The sequence below is a fragment of the Lithobates pipiens genome, unplaced genomic scaffold (assembly GCF_037356315.1).
Source record: "Lithobates pipiens isolate NorthernLeopardFrog02 unplaced genomic scaffold, aLitPip1_a1.2 Scaffold_16, whole genome shotgun sequence".
Classification (NCBI taxonomy): domain Eukaryota; kingdom Metazoa; phylum Chordata; class Amphibia; order Anura; family Ranidae; genus Lithobates; species Lithobates pipiens.
The window spans coordinates 155780244-155803837 of record NW_027507748.1 but is presented as its reverse complement, the minus strand read 5'-3'; the positions used below and the strand labels follow the sequence as shown (position 1 = coordinate 155803837).

The 23594-nt window shown below is 42.2% G+C and overlaps 1 protein-coding gene across 11 annotated transcripts in view; it reads right to left on the bottom strand.

Moving 5' to 3' along the window:
- Positions 1-23594, bottom strand: part of TSPOAP1 (TSPO associated protein 1) — a 376947-nt gene that overhangs the window by 214761 nt on the left and 138592 nt on the right. For 10 of the 11 annotated variants that reach the window (XM_077480674.1, XM_077480675.1, XM_077480679.1 and 7 more), the window contains one exon: positions 12747-12995. In XM_077480674.1, coding sequence (XP_077336800.1) covers positions 12747-12995 — 249 coding nt within the window. Of the gene's footprint in view, positions 1-1093; positions 1152-12746; positions 12996-23594 lie in introns of those variants that run through there. The other variant, XM_077480687.1, reaches the window with a different exon arrangement.

Below are 23594 nucleotides of genomic sequence, written 5' to 3'. Positions count from 1 at the left end.
GGACACATTCTGTCGGAATCTCCGATCGTGTGTACAAGGGCTTAGACTGGCACCCGAACACGCTAGGGCAATTCACTTCATGTTGGTGCACTGCCCCAGAAAAAAATGCTACATATAGTTTTCATTGTCCATTCTTATGTGCTGGAAGCCCATTTTTAAGTAAATGGGCTGCCCTAATGCAAATTAACATGCAACACAACCAGCATACATTAACTCAATGCACAAGAACCACAAGGTGCAAATGAGGCCTGGTCAAACAGGACTGGTGAAAATGAACAAAGCACTTATAACATGCTTGTGCAATATAATTAAGGAACTTGCAAATCTGTTATACATCTCAGTATAGTACAAAGGCAATTCTAGAGAATTTGGAATGGTACTTTTAAATTAGAGAGTTGATGAACTTAAAACTTTACATTTCTGATTTATAATCGTGTAATCTTGTGCCAGGTGATCTGTGCTGGCCACCAGCTTGCAAATAGCTAACGTTGTATTTCCTACTAGTGCAGACATTGTAATCTACCCATTAACTAAAAGTCATTTAAATTATTTTATAAAATACTTTACTATCATAACTAAATATTTAATAGTTTCTAAAAAAAAAAAAAAAAGTATATGTAATATATATATATATATATATATAAAAATTCGCTTGTTCGCATTCCACTCAATTCTTCCATTATATAAACATGTATGACTGACATAATATAGTTAAATAAAAGCAGGCATTTTGAGCTACAAGCTTCAAGGGTTTTTGGCCCCAACAGAATTTAATGGGAACGACTGGAAAATATGCCAAAAACCTGCATACTGCATAAGGTTATTTCCTTTACAATTAGCCTTCCATTGCCTTTAAATAAAACATGTAAAAATGACCAATTTTAAGTGTGAATTCAGCCTAACAATCTGTGGTATTTTTGTATACCATTAACCTGTATCATGTTAATAAAACCAAACTAATGTAAATAGGTTAAGTTCAGCATACCAAGCTTAAGAGTTTAATTCAATGAAAATTGTACAACTATCATCTTACCCACAACTAGCCTGTGCTTTGATGTTCTGCAAAAGTAAACGGAAATTGTAGCAACTGTACCTGAAAGCCTGGTGGTTTGTAATTTGATGCCGGCAATTCAATAGAGCTATGCCCTACCTGCTACAGCAAGCAGCCCAATCCTCAATGCTACCACAGCAACCAAAAGGATTAAGAGGATCAGACCACTAGGCAAGGAGGGGAGAAGGGAGAATGACAGCTGTCTGAATACTTGTATTAAAATGTTTCTCCTATAGATAAGAGTTCCCACACTTCATCTCTCTTATATAAATGAGTGTCTAACTCATATGTGATATCTACAAAGTCTTTGCAATGTATTTCATAGTAGCATCTGCTGTTCTCCCATCTGCAATGGAACAAGCTTAAATCCCCAAAGGCTGTCCTTAGCAGGTGTCATGACTGACAGCACACAAAATCCTCTTCTGTACTATCCAGCATCTCAGGAGGAAAAGAGCAAATTGCTACGAGCAGATCATTTTTAAATTCACAAGCACAGCCATAATCAGAAGTGCATTACCCTAGAGCTAGGTGAAGAAAAAGAAAATTATATATATTATATACATACATATACACACGCAGAAAAAACAAAATTGTGTCACTTTACTTTCTGCATGTCTTTAGTTCTAAATATTTTTTTCAGCCAATAAAATCCTTTGATCACAGCCTGGGGCAGTGTCAACATATATGTTTGCTCCATTATTCACGGGGTGCCACGCTCACTATGGCTAGGTTCACACACGACAGTTCATACTTAAAGCATTAAAAGCACACTTTTTGCACATCAACATGCGATGGGTTAGGCAGGCCTTTCAAAATGAATGGGTTGTCATGCAGCTGAGATGTCCAGAAATCGGACCTGCACCTATTTTTTTACAGTGCATCACACTACAATGCATAATGCGTTGTCTCATGGTGCACTACGATACAGCACACCTCCGTCGGCAAGGTGCGTTCAGGTGCCATTCAAAATAAATGGGACTGCCTTGCACCTAGCATGTGTTGTCAACCAATGCAGTAGTGTGCACAGAACATGTGCCTTGCCACAACATGACAAGTGTTAATGGGCTGAATATAATTTTTATATTAAAAAAAACAGGATTTTAGGCCCCTTTCACACTAGGGCGGTGCAGGCGTCGGCGGTAAAGCGGCGCTTTACCGTTATTTTAGCGGCGGTATGCGGCCGCTAGTGGGGCGGTTTTAACCCCTGCTAGTGGCCGAAAAAGGGTCGAAACCGCCCGCAAAGCGCCGCTGAAGCGGCGCTTTGCCGGCGGTATAGCCACACTGCCCATTGATTTCAATGGGTAGGAGTGGATTAGGAGCGGTGAATACACAGATGCGGCTAGCAGGACTTTTTTCACCATCCTACTAGCGCACCGCTCCAGTGTGAAAGCTCTCCGGCTTTCACACGGCAGTGAAAGGGGATGGTTTTTTCAGGCGCTACACAGGTGCTATTTTTAGCGCTATAGCGACTGAAAACCGCCTCAGTGTGAAAGGGGCATTAAGGTTGCTATGGAAGAAAACCGCTGAGGAATATTAACCCTTTAGCCAATTATTTAATTCCAAAACAAAAGCAGGGAAAGTAAATGAACCATTTTAAACCTGTACTAAACCCCAAAGCAAAACTGGGTTATGATGCAGCTTATCAATTCTTTGAGGTGGTGGCTGCATTCGTTTTTTTTTTTTTTTTGTTTCCTTTATTTTCACCTATAGACTCTGCCAGTAATTCTGTTATTTTTCAACTTACATTAATAGACCAAGCTATCCAGCAAAAGTGGCAGTTAGAGAAACTATTAACACTGCTTACAATAGTCAGATTTTATCAAACCTTTATCCCTCCAAAAAAAAGCTGCCATCGTACCTGCTTAAAAAGTGTTAGTTGGAGCTTGGCTTAAATTTAAAAAGTCCATCTAAGCTAGTGCATATTAAAAGGTGGCCATAGATGGATCGAAATTTGGCTGGTTCAGCAGGGACTAGCCAAATTTTGACCACTGTGTGGCCGTTCCTGTTCGATAGAAGTCAATCTTTAGATTGAAGTTGGAAAACTTTTTAAGCTGTAGCCACTGGTCAGTATATATCCTGTCCCACCGTCCGAACACAATGTCACAGCGGGGGGATTTCTTCATCTACCTTATTTATGTGGATGGAAGAATCTGTTCATTTTTCTTTTTCATTCAGGCCGGGTTCACACCACAGCGATGCGGGAACGCCACGAATCCGCGGCGTTTTCCCGCATCGCATTACTTCCACCGGCAGTTCACACTGCCCTATGCGAACGGCTGGGAGTGTCAATGATATGTTAATGACACCCCCAGATCCGTCCGCATATCGCAGTGCGATCTGCCGACTCGCACAGGAATCGGATCGCATGGTGTGAACACCCATGCGATCCGATTCTGTTGCAGACCAAAAAAAGGGTCCCGTGCGAGTTTGCTGCGGGAGCGATGCGAATTCAGCCATACTATCTGTATGGCTGAACTCGCATCGCTACGGAGATCGGATGTGATTAGCACTGCAGTGCGGTGCGAATCACATCCGGATCTCCCCCCGCAGCAGTGTGAACCCGGCCTCAGCCTACTAGCTGAACAAAAACAATGTATATTATATATAATACACATACATATATACAAACACACACATACACACAGTGCCTTGGAAAAGTATTCACACCACTTAAAATTTCCCACATTTTGTCATGTTACAGCCAAAGACGTAAATTTATTTTATTGGGATTTTATGTGATAGACCAACACAAAGTGGCACATAATTGTGAGGTGGAAATAAAAAAAGATTTTTCTTTTTTTTTTTACAAATAAATATGTGAAAAGTGTGGTGTGCCTTGTATACAGCAATTACAGCTGCAAGTCTTTTTGGGGATGTCTCTACCAGCTTTGCACATCTAGAGAGTGACCTTTTTTCCCATTCTTCTTTGCAAAATAGCTCAAGCTCAAGTCAGATTGGATGGAGAGTGTCTGTGAAAAGAAATTTTCAAGTCTTGCCACAGATTTTCAATTGGATCTAGGTCTGGACGTTGACTGAGCCATTCTAACACATGACTACCCTTTGATCTAAACCATTCCATTGTAGCTCTTGCTGTTCTATTCTATTGGTATTTTATGTGATAGATCAACACAAAGTGGCACATAATTATGAAGTGGAAGGAAAATAAATGGTTTTCAAATTTTTTTACAAATAAATTATCTGAAAAGCGTGGCATGCATTTGTATTCAGCCCCCCTGAGTCAAGACTCCCTGCTTAACAAAAGTATCCCCAAAACATGATGCTGCCACCACCATGTTTCACGGTGGGGATAGTGTGTTTACGGTGGTTTCCAGTGTTAGTTTTCTGCCACACATAGCATTTTGCTTTTAGGCCAAAGGTGAGATTTTAGTTAGGGGTATCAGAGTAAAGGGGGCTGAATACAAATCCATGCCACACTTTTCAGATATCCATTTGTAAAAAAATTCTGAAAAACATTTATCATTTCCCTTCCACTTTACAATTATGCGCCACTTTGTGTTGGTCTATCACATAAAATCCCAATAAAATACATTTATGTTTATGGTTGTAAGATGGCAAAATGTGGAAAATGTCAAGGGGTATGAATACGTTTTCAAAGCACTGTATCTCTCTATGGCCAGCTTAGCACTACCCTTTTCCCAGACTGACAATGTTGCTGTCCAATGCTGATGTCCAACAGTGTCTCCATTGCTCCTCTATCCACAGAGACAGCAAGTGTGTTACTGGCCAGATCACCAGGTGAAAGGAAAAAAAAGCCTACAAAAAGAGATAAAGTGATACAAATAAAGCCATGATATTTAGGGATAGGTAAGCTGCAATACACAGTATTTCATTTTGTTTTTATGGTTTAACCACTTGACCACTGGGCACTTAAACCCCCTTCCTAACCAGACCAATTTTCTTCTTTCAGTGCTCTCACACTTTGAATGACAATTACTCAGTAATGCAACACTGTACCTATATGAAATTGTTGTCCTTTTTTCACACAAATTGGGCTTTCTTTTGGTGGTATTTAATCACCACTGGGTTTTTTTATTTTTTGCGCTATAAATCAAAAAAAGACTGAAAATTCAGGGAAAAAAAAAAATTCTTGGTTTCTGTTAAAATTTATTGCAGAGTATTGGCTGAGTATTGGCGGGTATTGGCAGAGTATTTCACAGTGTTGCAGAGTATTGGCAGCGTATTGCACAGTACTGGCAGAGTATTGCACAGTATGGGAAGAGTATTGTCACAGAGCAGCGCTGTGGACACTACACATCCAGCCCACAGCACTGCTGCCAACTCTTCCCCTCTCTCCTCACACTGTACCGATCGGTACAGATAGGGGAAGGAGGAACCGGCGGCATGACATGACGCAGGTTTGTTTACAAGTGACCGCTCTGTCATTTGACAACGCAATCACATGGTAAATGGCCGCTACCATCGGCTGTTTACTGCGATCCGTGATGTGTCGGGTCTTCTGGACCTGGCGGTCAAGGATGTTTGCAGGAGTGCGCCCCAGGGGGGCACGTGAGAACAAGATTCTGGGAGGACGTCCATGGACGCCCACCCAGAAAAACACGACTGTGCTGTAGCCGTCTTTCGGCTACTGCCCGGTTGGCAAGTGGTTAATACCACTTTACGTAAAAATGAAACAATTTCCATTATAATAAAGTCTGTGTATTGTGCATTGTTAATGCACAAAGCTCATCACAAAGAAAAATGTAGGGTGTAAAGGAAATGCATGTATAGTCTAGGAGTATATACAGTATTTCAGTAATGATGGGAGATGAATGTTACTCTAGCCAGGTAATTGACCAAATACATGTATCACCATTTATTTGCCAGCAAATCCTTTTAGCATTGCCTCTTATTATCTGTGAAATATAAAAAAACGTTTTTGTAAATGTCAACTTCCATTTTTTCTATTCTCAGAGATGGAGTATCGGGATACTAATAATCTCACTAATTTATGAGGTCTTTCCTATTCCTCCACGTTATAGCTTTACTCCAGATTCTGAAAACTGTCACTCAGATTCCAACAAGTCTGGGCAACATTCCAGATGTACATTGTTTGGCATATGTGCCCTGGGATCTTTGTCCACAGAAAATAGATTATCCCCTTCACTGTAATGGCCCAAAGCATAATGCTAACCCAGTTTTGGAAAGTAAATTGTAGAGGCCCTCAGCTGTGCAGTGATCCAAACAAGAATGGAAAGATCTTCTACTAATATAGTACTTATTGCATGGTTCTCAGTGAAAGATATACTCCTATACATGCAGGAAAATACATTGTTTAGACCAGTGGTCTCCAAACAGCAGCCCAGGAGCCAGATGCAGCCCTTTGCCTTCATCGGCCCTTGGGGCACTATTCCTCCTACTGACACAAACTATGGGGGCATAATTCTTGCCAGTTACACCAACAATGGAGGACTATTCAACCCACTGACACCTATGATGGGGTACTATTCCGTCACTGATACCAACGATGGGGCACTATTCCTCCAACTTGCACCAATGATAAAGCACTATTCTTGTCACTGATACAAATAATGGGGCACTGTTCCTCACACTGACACCAATGATGGGGCATCATTTCTCCCACTAAAGATTTGGCATTGTTTAGTCCCACCAAGTCATTTTATACTCACATTGGCCACAGTTCAGCCCCCCTAAAGTCTAAAGGACAGTAAACTGGCCCCTTGTTTAAAAGGTTTGGAGACCCCTGGTTTAGACCAATGTGCTAGTATGTAGAGAAGACTACTTGGTGGTCACAATATATATGCACATACAACCGCTATCTACTACCTGCTTCCTACCCAGGCACTGCTGTAATAATAACTATAACACATTATAACTTTTTACATAACCATAACAACTTTTCATAAAGTTATCATCACAAGCTAGGGCTTTTTATTTTGAAATTTGGCCAATGAATTGAATTAACGCCCAAGCACTTGACATACCTAAACGTGTTTACATGCACAAAGCGTCTTTCTATAAAATGCATCAGCAAGAGAAAAAGCATTTATGAGAGGTTAGCAAACGCCCTGTGTGCATGGGGCTTTACAGTTATGTGTCTAGTGAATACTCTGGATTGGTCAGACAATAACCTCTTTTATCCACTGGGCTATTTGATGCAACTCTGGCGAAGGTATGAATACAGCCGAACATTAGTAGCCTAGATATTGCTTTTTAGTATAGAGGGAATCAAAGGCAGATAGAGAGCGTTGTGTAGAAAAGGAAGGAAGTAGGGTTATAGACAAGGGGTGAAGGGAAGGGGAGTGCAGTAATCTGTGTGTCTGGACCAGTGCATGTAGACCTTGTGGCTTGGTCAATGCAGCCAACATTAGGATTTGTTATTCAAGTAGATTAAAAATTTGTAATGGGCTGGTTGGAGGTGAAGTGAATACAGGCTGCCCAGTTGGGTCTAAATTTGTAGTCTTCCATTTGTTTAATCGCTTGTATTTAGTGAATCAAAGCTAGGTAGGCGGAGGGAAATTTCGTTTCCAAACAGTGGTGACGCATGCTTTGGCTGTGTTTACCAAACATTTGATTAAATAGCGGGATGTCATTCAGATGTAGGAGATATGGTGCTGGGGTCTTCCTGAGCAAAGGAGAGGCGATTATATTACCTCTTGGGCTCCATGCACACTGGGCTTAAAGAAAATGCCAGTTCCCTTGGCAGGAAAAATCGCTCATATAAAGCATTTTTGTACATAGTTTAGGAGAGTTTGGCGTTTTTTCTCCCAGAAAGCTCAAATCAGAAATGCAAACCAAAATTTTTTTTTTTCTACCTGCCTCTAAACGTTGAGCTCAAAATATGCCTGTAATCATCCTAATGTGCATGGACACACAGGAGAACATTGAGCTGCTTCTACAGGCAAAACACAAAACTATAGAAGTAGCGATTTTTAAGCCAGTGTGCATGGAGCCTTATACTGTGCTTCGAAAGAGTGAATGCATGTACTATCCCAAAGAAATACAACATAGTACCCCTTGATGCCTGTCCACATCTACAGCCGCTGTCTGATATCGGTTTGCTGAATATGTGTAATGTGGAGGGAATCAAACCATATCAGGTTTAGCTTATTCCTGGTATTTAGGTCTTTTTTTGAATGAAAAGTAAAAGGAAAAGGGGAAGGGAGTAAGCAAAGTTTTGTACAGTTTCTGTAAATCGGCTTTAAAGGTCACCAAACATTTAAGATTGGTTTAGCACATAGGAACGGGAAATGCTGTCTGAGCACAGCAATGGCATTGAATGCAAGGTATAAATTTGGTGCCTCCGATTTGTTCAGGTGGATTTTGAAGTAGGACAGTCTACCATAAGACCCCTTTCACAATGCCAACGCGTTTCAGGCGCCACATCGCTAAAAATGGCGCCTGAAAAAAGTGGCCCTATTCACACTGGAGCGGTGCACTGGCAGGGCATCACAAAAAGTCCTGCCAGCAGCTTCTTTGGAACGGTGAACTCACCGCTCCTCCACGGGGCAGTGCTACGATACCGCTGGCAAAACATCTGGCGGCATTTTGCGGGCAGATTTAGCCCCTTTTTGGCCATTAGCAGGGCGGTTAAAAATAGCACAGCTTTACTACCGACGCCCCCACCCCGGCTCTGTGTGAAAGCCATCTAATAGTGGAAATTTTGTAATAGGTTGGGAATCACAGTCCTTGATGGTTTGGGGAGCTATATCATCTGCTGGTGTTGGTCCACTGTGTTTTATCATGCCCAAAGTCAGTGCAGCCCTCTACCAGGAAATTCTAGAGTACATAATGCTTCCCTCTGCTGACCAGCTTTACGAAGATGCGGATTTCATTTTCCAGCAGGACTTGGCACCTACCCCCACTTCCAAAAGTACCAATACCTGGTTTAATGATCTGATCTAAACCCCATAGATAATCTGTGGGGTAGTGTCAAGAGGAAGAATAGAGACACCAGACCCAACAATGTAAAAGAGCTGAAGGCCACTATCAAAGAAACCTGGGCTTCCATAACACCTCAGCAGTGCCACAGGCTGATCGACCCCATGCCACCCCATATTGACGGAGTAAATCATGCAAAAGGAGCCCCAAACAATTATTGAGTGAATACTATACTGTACACAGACATACTTTTCAGTAACCCAACATTCCTGTATTAAAAATCCTTTTTATTGGTCTTATGTAAAATTCAAATTTTCGAAGATACTAAATTTGGTGTATTCACTAGCTGTAAAACATAATAATCAAAATGAAAAGAAAGAAATGCTTGAAATATATCACTGTGTAACTCATCTATTCTAATTTTATGAGATGCGTGTGTGTGTGTGTGTGTGTGTGTGTGTGTGTGTGTGTGTGTGTGTGTGTGTGTGTATGTGTATATACACACACACACACACACATACACACACACACACACCTTACATTATGGCTTCGATTTTATTAACAAACCTTTTTTCAGAGGTGAATATTTTAGTAAAATTCAAGAGCCAGTCTGGGCACCAGATGTAGGTGCACTTGAAATCAGGATCTTGGGATTTCTCTAGCTGTGCACTCACACAGGCAATTTTTAGCAGCAAGAATCTGCAATGACAGGTGTGTAAAGTTTTTTGTTATGGTTCACACTGCCAGCAAATACCTACAGTCATGGCTGGAAGCATTTTATATTAGTCAAGCCATGATCAATGCAAGTAGTCACTGATTGTGCAAACAGCTGTTCACACACTTATCATTCCAGAGGCAGGAAGCCACAGATTCTTACTGTTGGAAATCGTAGGGTGTACTTATTGGCCCTGAAATTAGACCATTAGCACTGTCATGTCCAACATGCAATTACAGCGGTATTCATCACAAAGCTCTGGTTCACACCATTGAGGCTTTGAAATCATGCTACTTCAGCCCAATTTCAAAGCAACAGATCAGTGTGATTTGCACCTCTGATTTCATTGCAGCTTGTGACTTTGTTTAACAGAAGTCTATGGAAGTTGCAATGTATTTGGTAAAAAGTAGTGCAGGAACCTTTCGTAGTCGTGGCAATTTGAATTGTTTTAAAAATTTTCTGCCAATGGGGTGCAACTTGTCATGTGATTTTGAATGGAAAATGCCTTGTACCATAACCTTTTTTGTAACTTATCTGACATCTTACAGGTGATATTCAAAAAATGTGACTCTCGTGCAAAAGTTCATTTATTTTATTAATGCAACTTAAAGGCTGAAACTAATATACGAGATGGACTTATTACATGCAAAACAACATAGTTCAAGCCGTGATTTGTCACAATTGTGATGATTACGGCTTATAGCTCATGAAAACCCCAAACCCACAATCTCAGAAAATTTGAATATTACATGCAATCAATAAAACAAGGATTGTACATAGAACAATATTAGACCTCTGAAAAGTACAAGCATGTAAATGTGCCAAGTACTTGGTTTGGGCCCCTTTTGCAGCAATTATTACCTCAATGTGGCGTGGCATGGAAGCTTCAGCCTGTGGCACTGCTGAGGTGCTATGGAACACCAGGATGCTTCAATAGCGGCCTTCAGCCCTTCTGCATTGTTCGGTCTCAGGTCTCTCATCTTTCTCTTGACAATGGGGTGCAGGTCAGGCGAGTTTGCTGGCCAATCAAGCACAGTAATCCCTCAGTCATCGAACCAGGTTTTGGTGCTTTTGGCAGTGTGGGCAGGTGCCAAGTCCTGCTGGAAAATGAAGTTAGCATCCCCATAGAGCTCATCTGCTGAAGGAAGCATGAATGTTCCAAAATCTCCTGGTAGACGCCTGCGTTGACCCTGGACTTAATGAAGCACAGTGGACCAACACCAGCAGATGACATGGCTCTCCAAATCAACACAGTCTGTGGAAACTTTACACTGGACTTCAGGCATCTTGCAGTGTGTACCTCTCCATTTTTCCTCCATACTCTGGGTCCTTGAATTCCAAACGAGATGCAAAATTCTTTAGCCCAGGTAAGACGCTTCTGACGTTGTTTGTTGTTCAGGACAGGGGCGGATCCGGGGGGGGGGGGGGGGGGGGGGCGGGGGGGGGGGGCAACGGGCCAATTTCCCCCTCCGAGAATATGGCCGGTAGGTGAGAGGGCGGCCGGTTCTGCGGCCGGTTCCGCGGGTGACTGCGCTGAGTGCTGGTAAGTGGACGGGTGAGGGGGGGGCAGCTGGGCGGCTTAGGCTCTGAGGGCTGCTGGCCAATAAGGAAGCCAGCAGGCAGAGGAGCAGGGAGATGACATCATCTCTCACTGCCCTGCATCCCCCCAGTTCCGCCCTCACTGTGCGGGAAGCGTGCACAGAGAGATTGTGCAGAAGTTGTGCAGAAGAAGAAGTGTGCAGCAGAGAGATTACATCATCTCTCTGCTGCCTATCTTCACTCTGGGACACAACAAAAGACCACCTTAGCAGAAAAGTGACACAGTAGGTGACAATCCGCAATGTGTGGCAGACTACGTGGAAAGTGGCAATCCGCAATGTGTGGCGGTCTACTTTTCAAGTGACAATCAGCAATATGTGGCAAGTGATAATCCGCAATGTGTGGCAGGTTACATGGCAAGTGACAATCAGCAATGTGTGGCAGGTGACGTGGCAAGTGGCAATCCGCAACGTGTGGCAGGTGACGTAGCAAGTGACAATCCGCATTTGGTGGCAGGCGACATGGCAAGTGACACCCTCAGGGCTCCCACTGATTCTGCATTATAGTTAAACCATTTAATTTTATATTACAATGTAATAATAGAAATTATGCACTTCAATCATCCTGACACCATAACAACCATGGTGCCGTAATGATTGAAGGCCCAAACCCAGCCATTTCCCATATAAATTGCCCCCAAGAAAACATTTTATAGCAGTGCCCCTCCCGAGACTAGACTCTGGATCTGCCCCTGGTTCAGGAGTGGCTTTGACAAGAGCAATATGACATTTGAAGCCCATGTCTAGGATCCATCTGTGTGTGGTGGCTCTTGATCTTGATGCACTGACTCCAGCCTCAGTCCACTCCTTGTAAAAGTCCCTAACAATTTGAATGGCCTTTTCCTGACAATCCTCTCCAGGCTGTGGTAATCCCTGCTGCTTGCGCACCTTTTTCTGCCACACTTTTCCCTTCCACATAACTTTCTATTGTAGTGCTTTGATACAGCACTTTGGGAACATCCGACTTCTTTTGCAATTACCTTTTAATGCTTTCCCTGCTTATGGAGGGTGTCAATGATGGTTTTCTGCACAACTGTCAGGTCAGCAGTTGTTTCCCATGATTGTGATTCCTACCATTTAAAGGCTCAGGAACCCTTTGCAGGTGTTATGGCTTAATTAGCTGATTAGAGTGGGACACCTTGAGCATAGAATATTGCACCTTTTCACAATATTCAAATTTTCTGAGATTGCGGCTTTGATGTTTCCAGGAGCCATAAGCCATAATCACCACAAGTTTGACATATCACAGCTTGAACTATCTTGCTTTGTATGTAATGAGTCTATCTTGTATATTAGTTTCACCTTTTAAGTTGCATTAGTGAAATAAATGAACTTTTGCACGATATCCTAATTTTTAGAGTATCACCTGTATATAAAATACTTAAGGAAGTCATATTTGCAAAGCAATACAGGTCACTCTATAGATAGAACGTTTGCTTAGACAGATATACTTTGGTTATTTATTTTTCTCTTCAAAAGAAGACATTCACTTTCAAATAATTACAGTCAGCTCCTACCTTACCTTAAATGAATCGACTGAAGTTGCTATGATTGAATTATCTGGGTCTTGTGTGGGCTGTTCAGGATGAATTAATCTGTTCAAACACATGGCTTCCGCAGGTGTTGGTGAACTGTGAGATTCAGTCCTTGACAAATGAAGGGATTCCTTCATGTATTTTAATGCAATTTGCTTCTGCAACCGTAGAACTTCCTTCTGAGATTCATGTAGCAGGCGATTAAAGTCATTGAACTTCAACAAACTTGGACAATCCTGCATGTAATTGAACATGACATCAATTAATAGATATACACAGAAAAACAACAAATACAAGCTGTAATAGCTTAACCACTTCCAACCCGGCCAACGTATATAAACGGCCGGGTGGGCGCTCTCTCCTTCTGAGTGGATGTTCAGGAACATCCCTCAGAAGGAGGGGGATCGCGCTCGTGCAGCGGCGCGATCCCGATGTGCTCGTGTCACCGACACATGGCTCATCTCCGATCGGCAGGAGGGCTCTGTGATTGGCCCTCCTGATCACATGATAGCCATGTCCAATCACAGCCATCATGTGATGTAAACAGAGCCGGTTGCTAGGCAATCGGCTCACCTCTCCTCACACGGAAGTTGTCAGTGAGGAGAAGAGAGCAGAGCTGGTGATCATTGAGTATATGCCGTTTTTTACAGCTTTTTACTCACTGATCACCACACAGTGTAAACACACATGTCCCCAAATAAAAAAAAACATATGTCCCCCACATATGTCCCACTAAAATCACATGTCCCAATGGTTATCTGCACACATATGTCCGTGATCACCTGCACACATCTGTACATGATCATTTGCGTACATATGTCCGTGATCACACAAACCAATTATTATACACTTAACGGTATTTTTTTTTTTTTTACCAAAAACATGTAGCAGAATACATTTTGGCTTAAATTTATGATAAAATTAGATTTTATTGGATTTCTTTTAAAATAGAAAGAAGAAAATATTGTTTTTTTTTCCCAAATATCCGCTCTTTTTTTTTGCTTATATCGCAAAAAATTTAAAACTGAGTCGTGAATAAATACCACCAAAAGAAAGCTGTACTTGTGCAAACAAAATGATAAAAATTTCATTTGGGTAGAGTCTAGCATGACTGCCTAATTGTCATTGAAAGTGTGAGAGCGCTGAAAGCTGAAAAATGGTCTGGGAAGGAAGGGGGCAAAAGTGGCCAGTATTGAAGTGGTTAAAGGCAAAAGAATAGATAATAGATACCAATACAGAAGGAGATAATGAAAGACTAATTCCCACAGTTGTCTTTACCATTAAACAAGTAGCAAGAAGGTATAGCTATGGCATTTTAAATGGACCCGGTCACCAAAAACACAGTATTTACACAGGAAGCTGTACAGTAAATAAAGTGACATGCTTTCTGAATTTACCAATATCCAGAATAATTTAACCACTTGACCTCCAGAAGGTTTTACCCCCTTCATGATCAGGTCATTATTCGCTATTCAGCACTGCGCCAATTTAACTGGCAATTGTGCGGTCATGCAACACTGTACACAAATTAAATTCATATCGCTTTTTCACACAAATACCGAGTTTTCTTTTGGTGATATTTAATCACCACTGGGTTTTTTTTATTTTTTTGCTATATAAAACAAAAAAGACCAACAATTTTGGAATTTATTTTTTTAATATTTTCTACTTTCTGTTATAAAACATATCCAATAAATGGGATCGGCTGAACTGACCAAACATTGCCCTCCACAGGTTCCGTACCCCATTGCTTTATTTTTCCCACGGATAGGGACTGCGTAAGATGGAAAGGAATGACCACCGCATTATACCGAGGCGGGGAGAATTAAAGGTGGACTTTTTTTTTTCAGTTCCAGAGCCCCCCCCCCCGGTTAGTCCGTTACCCTTTTTGCACAATTCTTCAAAACAGCAGCATTCATTTGGTTGTCTCCCTACTCTTGAAGGATTATTTTTTTTCTTATATTTTTATCATTAGAATTGTTTTTCTAGCAGGTTTGCAATAGTAGAAAATTGAAGAAAACGGCTAAATGGATGCACTCTGAATAACACCTTTTATTTGTGGCAAAACAGTGTAGAAGATCCAAAATCTCGTGCATCATGGTAATGAAAGGTACAGACAGGCTAACATGTTTCACATCAATATAGGTGCTTAACCACATGCCAACCAGCCGCCGTAGTTATACTCGGCTGCGGAATCGCCGTCATGGTATGTTGGTACAATAGACCGCCAACTAGGGGGTACGGGCTCGCCCATGGAGCCAATGCGAGTGCCCGACGGTCGCGATCGATCGGGGCACACCGAGAACTGGGATCTGTGTGTGTAAACACACAGTTTCCGGTTCTCTGAGGGGAGAACAGACAGATCGTCTGTTCAGAGTATGAACAGCGATCTGTCATCTCCCCTGCACAATCCCATCCCCCCCTTCAGTTAGAACACACACAATAGGACACACTTAACTCCTTCACTGCCAGTGAAATTTTTAGAGTAATCAATGCAATTTTATAGCACTGATCACTGTAAAAATGACAATGGTCCCAAAAGCGTCAAAATTGTCCAACGTGTTCACCATAATGTCGCAGTCCCGATAAAAATCGCAGATTGCCCCCATTACTAGTAATATATATATATATATATATATATATATATATATATATATAATAAAACTATCCCCTATTTTGTAGATACTATAACTTTTGTGCAAACCAATCAACATAAGTTTATTGTTTTTTTTTTTTAACAAAAATATGTAGAAGAATACATATCGGCCTAAACTGAGGGGGGGAAAAAAATCATTTTTATATATATTTTTGGGAGATATTTATTATAGTAAAAAGTTAAAAATATTGAATTTTTTTCCAAAATTGACCCTATTTTTTTATTTATAGAGCAAAAAAAAAAATGCAGAGGTGATCAAATACCACCAAAAGAAAGCTTTATTTGTGGGAAAAATAGGACCTCAATTTTGTTTGGGAGCCAAGTCGCACGACTGCGCAATTGCCAGTTAAAGCGACGCAGTGCCGAATCGCAAAAGGTGCTCTGGTCTTTGGGCAGGCAAATGGCCCGGGGCTGAAGTGGTTAATCATAGCTCGTGACCATACTCAGACTGAAAATATTTATAGTGAAATAAAACCAAATAGGGGATAGACAACCCCCAGAAACTGTTCCCATATCTAATCAGACTATAGTGGAAACCAAATGTGCACAAGAAAATGGGCAGCACAAAAAAACAGAGCCAAAAGGATTAAAACCTCTGAAAGAACGACACAGTATTAATATATACTTAGCAAAGTCAGAATAGAACTTGTGCAGAAAGGAAGTTTACTGGATATTCTCTTTCCATACAAAAATACCAGTAGGGTTAAATTATGATTGGGAAGTTTCCTACTTTTATGAATAGCAACACTGAATTAGACCCAGTCATATATTGGTACCCCATTCACACTCCTGTATACAAATGCTATTTTGTCATTCTTGTGTGCATGCACGGTTGTGTATTTCATGTTTTTTTTTACTATCACTACCTCATATTTTAGGTTGGCAAGAGTGTTGGATATCATTGTCCTATTGTTCAGGAATTCTATACCTTTTTATTTGTTACTTCTTCTCACTGTCGGGCAAATCCTATCCCCTCCCGACCCCTACTGGTTTGAGAACTCATGGTTTAGTTCTACTTTTTTGCTTCTTTTGTTTCTTGGACTTTTTTTTTTTTTTTTTACGGTAGAACCCATACTATTCTGGGAACTGATATTTCAATAGCTCCAACTACTGACAGCCCCCTCAGGGGTATAAAGAATGTTTTTCAAATATCGGGTACTCTCACCCTGCGTAGGTGGGAGCCCCCAACTGACCACTACTTGGGACCCTCCCCCAAACCCACATCTATCTAGTCACCCAAATCCTGAATGGGTATTAAGGTAATTTCCCACAATGTTAGGGGCTTCAACTACCCCCAAAAAAGGAAAAAAGATGCCTTCAGATCATATAAACACCTGAATCCCATTTTTCTGGATCTAATCAACCAACCTATTTTGATAGATCTTATGGCAGGAGGCACTATACCACTTTTGGGTCCAGGTCCCAAGGAGTTGCAATCTTTATTAGAAATAATATAGCATTTGATGTGGAACATATTTACACAGATCCAGCAAGTAGGTTTATAATTAAGGGCTCACTTAACTGGAATACTTGTTTTGTACCCCTATTCTCCTTGCAAACTCTTCCAAAGCTACTATTCATTCCTGCCCCTGGTCTGACCACCATGTAGTCTGCCTGGACATTTCACATATAGGTCTCTGACCTTCCATGGCAGGTTGGAGTCTTAACGAATCCCTTCTCACGGACCCAGTGCTGGTGTCCCAAATTTATAAACACATAGAAGAATACTTTGCCATTAATGACACGGCTAAATATCTCTCCCACCGCTTTGTGGGCTGCTTATAAAGCTGTAATTAGAGGAAATCTGATCCAACTAGTGGCTGCAAGGAAAAAGGGAAAACTTGTAGATATCGCTAGACTCACCACTGACCTTGATAAACTGTACCACCTACACAGCCAAAATCACTCCCCAGACATACTGAAATTAATCAATGCCAATAGATTAGAATTAGAGAAGATCCTTTCAGAGCAGACTGAGAAATCCCTGAGATGGTAGAGAGCTAAGTTCCTACTACACAGTAATTCAGCATCTGCCATGTTTGAAAAAAGCTCAACCAGTCTATATAACCCCCATACATACAAACTCCAACGGGAATTTAGTTTCTCATCCCACGGAAGTATTGTAGATATTCTCAAAATTTTACAAAGAGCTCCTTTCTCCCCCTAACTCCTCCCAGGACTCCTCTCTCAAGACGTGGCTAAATAATTATACCTCTCCCTGCCCTTATACAAGAACACCTACTGGAGTTGAACGCCCCTTGTTCCAACACCAAAATAACTTCCATTATCAAATCTCTAAAACCCTCCAAAACCGCTGGCCCAGATGGATATTCAGCCCCATACTATAAAAAAATTCAAAAGTTCTTTAATACCCTTAAATCCCTTTTCAATCACATCCTTAAAGGGCACATTTTCCCAGATGATATGTTCATGGCCAATATGTCCCTGATCCCCAAACAAGGACCACGTCCTCCCCCAAATTATAGGCCGATTTCGGTCATTAACACCAACCTGAAAATATTTGGCTGCCTCCTGGCAGATAATTTTAGAGAGTCTATCACCTCATTAATCTCCCCTGACCAAACAGGATCAATCTCGACCAGGCAAATCACAGATAACGTCAGACTCGCATCCAATATAATACAAGATGCTGATCTTCTCTCATGAAAAGTGCTCCTCCTAAGCCTTGACATCCACAAGGCATTCAAAACCATGTTATGGCCATATCTCAAACTGACCCTTGAGAAATTTGGCTTCTTGATGGCCTTTGTTCATGGATTCCAGGCACTTTACCACCACTCGGATAAAACAGATTTTTTTTTACCAAAAATATGTAGAAGAAGAATACGTATCGGCCTAAACTGAGGGGAAAAAAAATGTTTTTTTTATATATTTTTGTATATAGTGCAAAAAAGAAAAACCGCAGGGGTGACCAAATACCGCCAAAAGAAAGCTCTATTTGTGGGAAAAAAAGGACTTAAATTTTGTTTGAGAGCTACGTCGCGCGCAATTGTCAGTTAAAGCGACGCAGTGCCGAATCGCAAAAAGTGGTCTGGTCTTAAGCCAGCAAAATGGTCCGGTCTGAAAGGGGTTATTCAGTGGTAATCGTGGTAATCACTGCACAAGCAATAGTTTTAGCTGTCATGAATGGGTTGGCTTGCTTATGGTTGTGATCGGCTACAACTAGCCAGGTACCATGCTATAGGTCAAGAGCAGATCACTACCTTAAAGTGGATGTAAACCCAATTCATGAAATTTGAGCTAGGCACATATCTGAAGTGTTTTCTTATCTCTCTTCAAAGTCCCGTGGCTTTCTCCTGCTCCGTTATTTTGTTATCAGCATGATAACTTCTGACAAGTTCTCCAACACGTGTGATAAAACCACCCTGAAATTTTTGTCAAGGACAGCGCTATAAATAGATTAGCAGAAAGCTGCTTTACTCACAGGACAGCTCTGAAAGTATCTGCCTATCTGGAGGGGGGTGCCTTTCCTCCAATCAGCTGTCTCCCATGTAATCCAAGACTTTTCTCAGTGCAGAATGAGGAAGTGAGCCTTGACTCGTATGGTGCTCACGCTGGACAGCTGGGATCCCTCCTGACCTATCCCCTCACTGCTGCCTAATGCCTCATGCCTGACAACTGATACTTGAGGCAGGGAAGGAGCTGTAAAGCTGAGGAGAGGAGGAAAGTGCATGGCTCCATGGGATACTAGCCTTTAAAGCCCCCCCGTAAGAGATGTTCTCAGACTCCTGACTCCCGGGCATACCGACCCCGCTCTTGGACTGCGCTTTGAGGCTTTCCTGGAAGATTCTGCTTCCGCTTGTCCCTGGGTTGCGCTGGCCATGTGTGGCAGGATCTACGCTGTTCCCCCTCTCTGAGCCTGCTGGTTCTCGTCCTCAGATCTCACCCTGGCTAGGGAGCAGGGCTGGAGGACGGGGGGATACTTCAGCATGGGGAGACTATTAGGACCCCCAGGAACAGGTGATAGATGCCCAGGGAACGCTGGGAGAGAGGCCTCAGTGCTGATGCCCAGATACAGCGACAACCCCCCGCAGGCTCCTATAGATCACTGACACAACTGCTCTGTCTATGGGACCTAGGTAAATGCAGGAGAGAAGCAGCACAACCTGGAGTTCGGTAGAAACCATTCTCTTTTTTGTGATATTGACTCTGCAGCTCTGGATTCATACCTCCCTGCATATTGCCTTGCATTTTGCTGAATATTACTAAAGTGTTTAGCCCTGCTTGCACTCTCTGAAGTGACTTATGAGTGCTCTGAGCCCCTCAGCTGCCTCATTTCTTTTGTTTTTCCTATTTGAGCATTGCTCAGTATGGACCAAAGAGGTTTGCTTATGTGAGAAACCGGGACTACAGATAGAAGCCTGGCGACATATAGGACTGTCATTTAAAAAAAAAAATCTTGAATAAACCTGAAGGACTTTTAATGTATTTGCATCAATCGAGATAGGTTAACGGGCTATAGCATAAATTGCTGCACTGCCTGGAAAACCTCCCTGCCTTTGACGACCCTTTTGGAAGCATAACCCTCATATATATCATTATTTATTCATTTTTATTCAGTCTAGCAAAGATGGTAGGCAAAGTGATTAAAGCTGGAGCAGCCAAAGGAGCCCAGACTGCCCCAAGCCCAGGAGGCATCCAGCATTTTATGTCAGCAGAAACTAGTATACCCGAGGGGGGATTTGGTATCCCCATACAGGGGGCAACAGTTCGATCGGGGGCTGGCAAGCAAAAAACAGCAGAGGAAGAAGCCAAGATGGGGAAATCGAATGATTCTACTGTGACACGACCAAGAAGTGCTGGGGGCAACACTTCAGGGGCTCTTAAAACACAAAGTGGGAAGCAAAAATGGAGAGGACACAGCGCAGACCTACTAGCGGAGGAGGAAGTGAGGCTGGGGAAAGCCCAGATAAACATACCTCAAATTAGAGAGACCTTGGCGGAGATGTTGGCGAAGGTAGAGGAATTACTGAAAACAGATATTACGGCAGTCCGATCAGACATTGGACAGGTCTTAGGCAGAGTGGAAGAGGGGATGGATATGTACGATCAAAAATTAGAAGAGATGAATGAGCAGGTTAGGTCTCTGCAGAGAGCCACTAGATCTCTCTCATATAAAATGGAGGACCAAGAAAATCGAAGCCGATGCAAAAATCTACGCATAAGAGGCCTCCCAAAGAAGTACAAAGATGAGCAGTTAACAGGGGTTATGATAGGGTTATTCAATCCTATGCTAGGAAAAGAAACTACAGAAATACTAAATACTAAAAATAGATAGAGTGCATAGGATCACAAGATATCAAGCTCAGGCAACAGACACCTTAGATGTGATAGTGAGGTGTCATTATATGGAGGACAAAAAAAAAAATCGATAATCATGGAAAAAATAGGGGGCTGGGGGGCGGTCGACAGGAAACTCTTATGAAGGAACAGACCTGCAGATATTTACGGACTTATCAAGGGACACACTCTGACCAGAAGGCAGCTTTTAAAGCCATTGACTGAGCAAATGCAGAGATCCAATAACCCATAACGCTGGGGTTTCCCAGCTTGCTTTAAAGTAAAAAAAGGACACGCTGCAGTACTGAGATTCCCTGAAGATCTAGGGGATTTCTGTACCAAGCTGAATCTCCACCCTCCACCAGGGTGGGAAGTACATACAGGAACAGCATGGGCCCTAAAGAAACACACTATGGATTCGTAGTGAGGCTGAGGGAAAAAGGACGAGGAGGAATTATTAATTTAATAACAATGAGAGATATTTAAAGAATATAGAGGCCTAAGAGTAGTCTAAGAACAGAAGATGAAAAGAAAAACAAGGGGTACAATGGGGGGGGCGCGAGGGAAAAGGGCAGCGGCGGGGGGGGGGGAAGGGGGATGTGGAGGGGTTGGGGTCCAGTGGGGTGATGGTTCAGATGGGTCAGGAGTGCCCCTTTGGAGGTATGGACATTAGGCGGCACCTTGATAGGGATCGTCTGCTCCGTACAGTGAACAAGGGATGGAGACTTGTCCAGTCCTCTACAAGGTTATTTTCCCCGAGAGGATGGATGGGGTGGTAGTGTGAGGTGTTGTGGGTTTTTTTGGGGGGGGGGGCCTGTGAGATATTTTTTTCTTTTTCTCTCTGTCTCTCTTTCTTGGGACCCCAAGGGGAAGGAGGGTCTCACAGGTGCTCATTTGATGGATCATGGCTACAATAAAACTTAGTGACCTATAATGTGAGAGGTCTAAATACCCCTAGCAAAAGGCGTCAGATTAGTGCCAGTAGCAATAACACCCATGCACGCACCATACACTTCCCTTTGTAATATAGTGTCTGAACAGATCAATATCTATACTAGCGTCCCCAGTAGTTTAGGGATGCCAAGAACACAGTGTTAGCGGGATCAGCCCAAATACCTTTGTTTAGCCTCTCCACCCAGCCCAGGCCACCCAATCCAGTATAAATCGATTACTGTCACTTTACAAAACACAACACACATAACTGCAGCATTCGCAGAGTCAGGCCTGATCCCTGTGAACGCTAATGTTTTTTTTGGTAGCGTTGGAAGCAGTTGCTGACAGTCAAATGCTCTTTTTTCCTGTGAGTCTCACTAGTGTAGCAGTAAATTTAGAGGCCAATGTGTCCAATCGAAGGTACACTAGTGAAGAGGCCTACACGTTTCTGAGCATAACCGATGAGAGTGAAGAGGTAATGGGCATGTCCGGTTGGCAGAGCGAGCAGACGTGTAAGTCACAGCTCCGGCTCCCGAACGGCATTCTACAGACATCCTGAGCCCGATTTGCTTCAGAGTGGTCCCAAATTGTTCCCCACAGCTGTGGGAACACTCCAGGCTCGCATCTATGGTGAAATACGGGCCACCCGTGACAGTATCAATGGCGAGACAGGCGGCCCCTTACCACTGGCAAGATAGCGCCGGTACACAGGCTGAGCAGCATGACACGCTGCTGCAGCAGTCTGCCTCCGCTCTCCATAAACAAAGCAGAAATGGTGAGTGACTCAGCCTCTACTCATAGAGACACACAGCCTGACCCACTACAGTCTCAGGACTAGGGCCGAAACAACTAATCGATTCAATTATGAAATTAATCGATTACTATTTTCATAATTGATTAATCGGCCAGTAACATAATGGGGTTAAAAAAACTAAAAATTAGCCCTTTATAGTACAAAGAGCAAACCACTACTGTAAATATTACTTTCACTGTCCCATAGTAAAAAATGAACCCCTTACAGTAGCGATTATTTGCTCTTTTTTTTTACTAATTTTAGTTTTCTAACCCCATTATGTTACTAAACATCTCAGGCCTGGGTCACACCTGTGTTTTTTGGTGCTTTTTGCAGAAACACACTACAGTTCATTTACATGGTTTCCTATGGGACAGGTTCGCATCCATGATTTTTTCAGATGCTGCGTATTTGGAAAAGACAAGGACTTTTTTTTTTTTTTCTTTTTTTACGCAAAACGGTGCTATTTTGTTTTTAGCAGAGAACCTGAATACGGCGATCTGAATACTTTGATGTGTAAAGGAGAGATTGGAGGTCTTTTAGACTGATCCCTCCATAAAGAGTACCTGTCACCACCTATTACTGTCAAGTGATCAAAAAAACAATTTATTAATTTTAAAAGAAATAAAATAAATAAAATTTTTTTTTTAAAGTGCCCCCTGTCGCCGCAAGCTCGTGCAGCAAAGAAAACGCACACGGAAGTCGTGCCCACATACGTAAATGGTGTTTAAATCAAACATGTGAGGTATTGACGAGATCGTCAGAGCGAGGGCAACAATTCTAGCACTAGACCTCCCCTGTAACTCTAACCTGGTAACCATAAAAAAAATTGAAAGCGTCGCCTATGGAGATTTTTAGGTACCGTAGTTTGTCGCCATTCCACGAGTGCGTGCAATTATAAAGTGTGACATGTTTGGTATCTAGTTACTCAGCGTAACATCTTTCACATTATACAAAAAATTGGACTAACTTTACCATTTTGTTTTTTTTTTAATTCATGAAAGTGTCCCTTTTCCCAAAAACTTGCGGTTAAAAACACCGCTGCACAAATACCGTGTGACAAAATATTGCAACAATCGCCATTTTATTATCTAGATTCTCTGCTAAAAAAATATATATAATGTTTGGGGGTTCCAAGTAATTTTCTAGCAA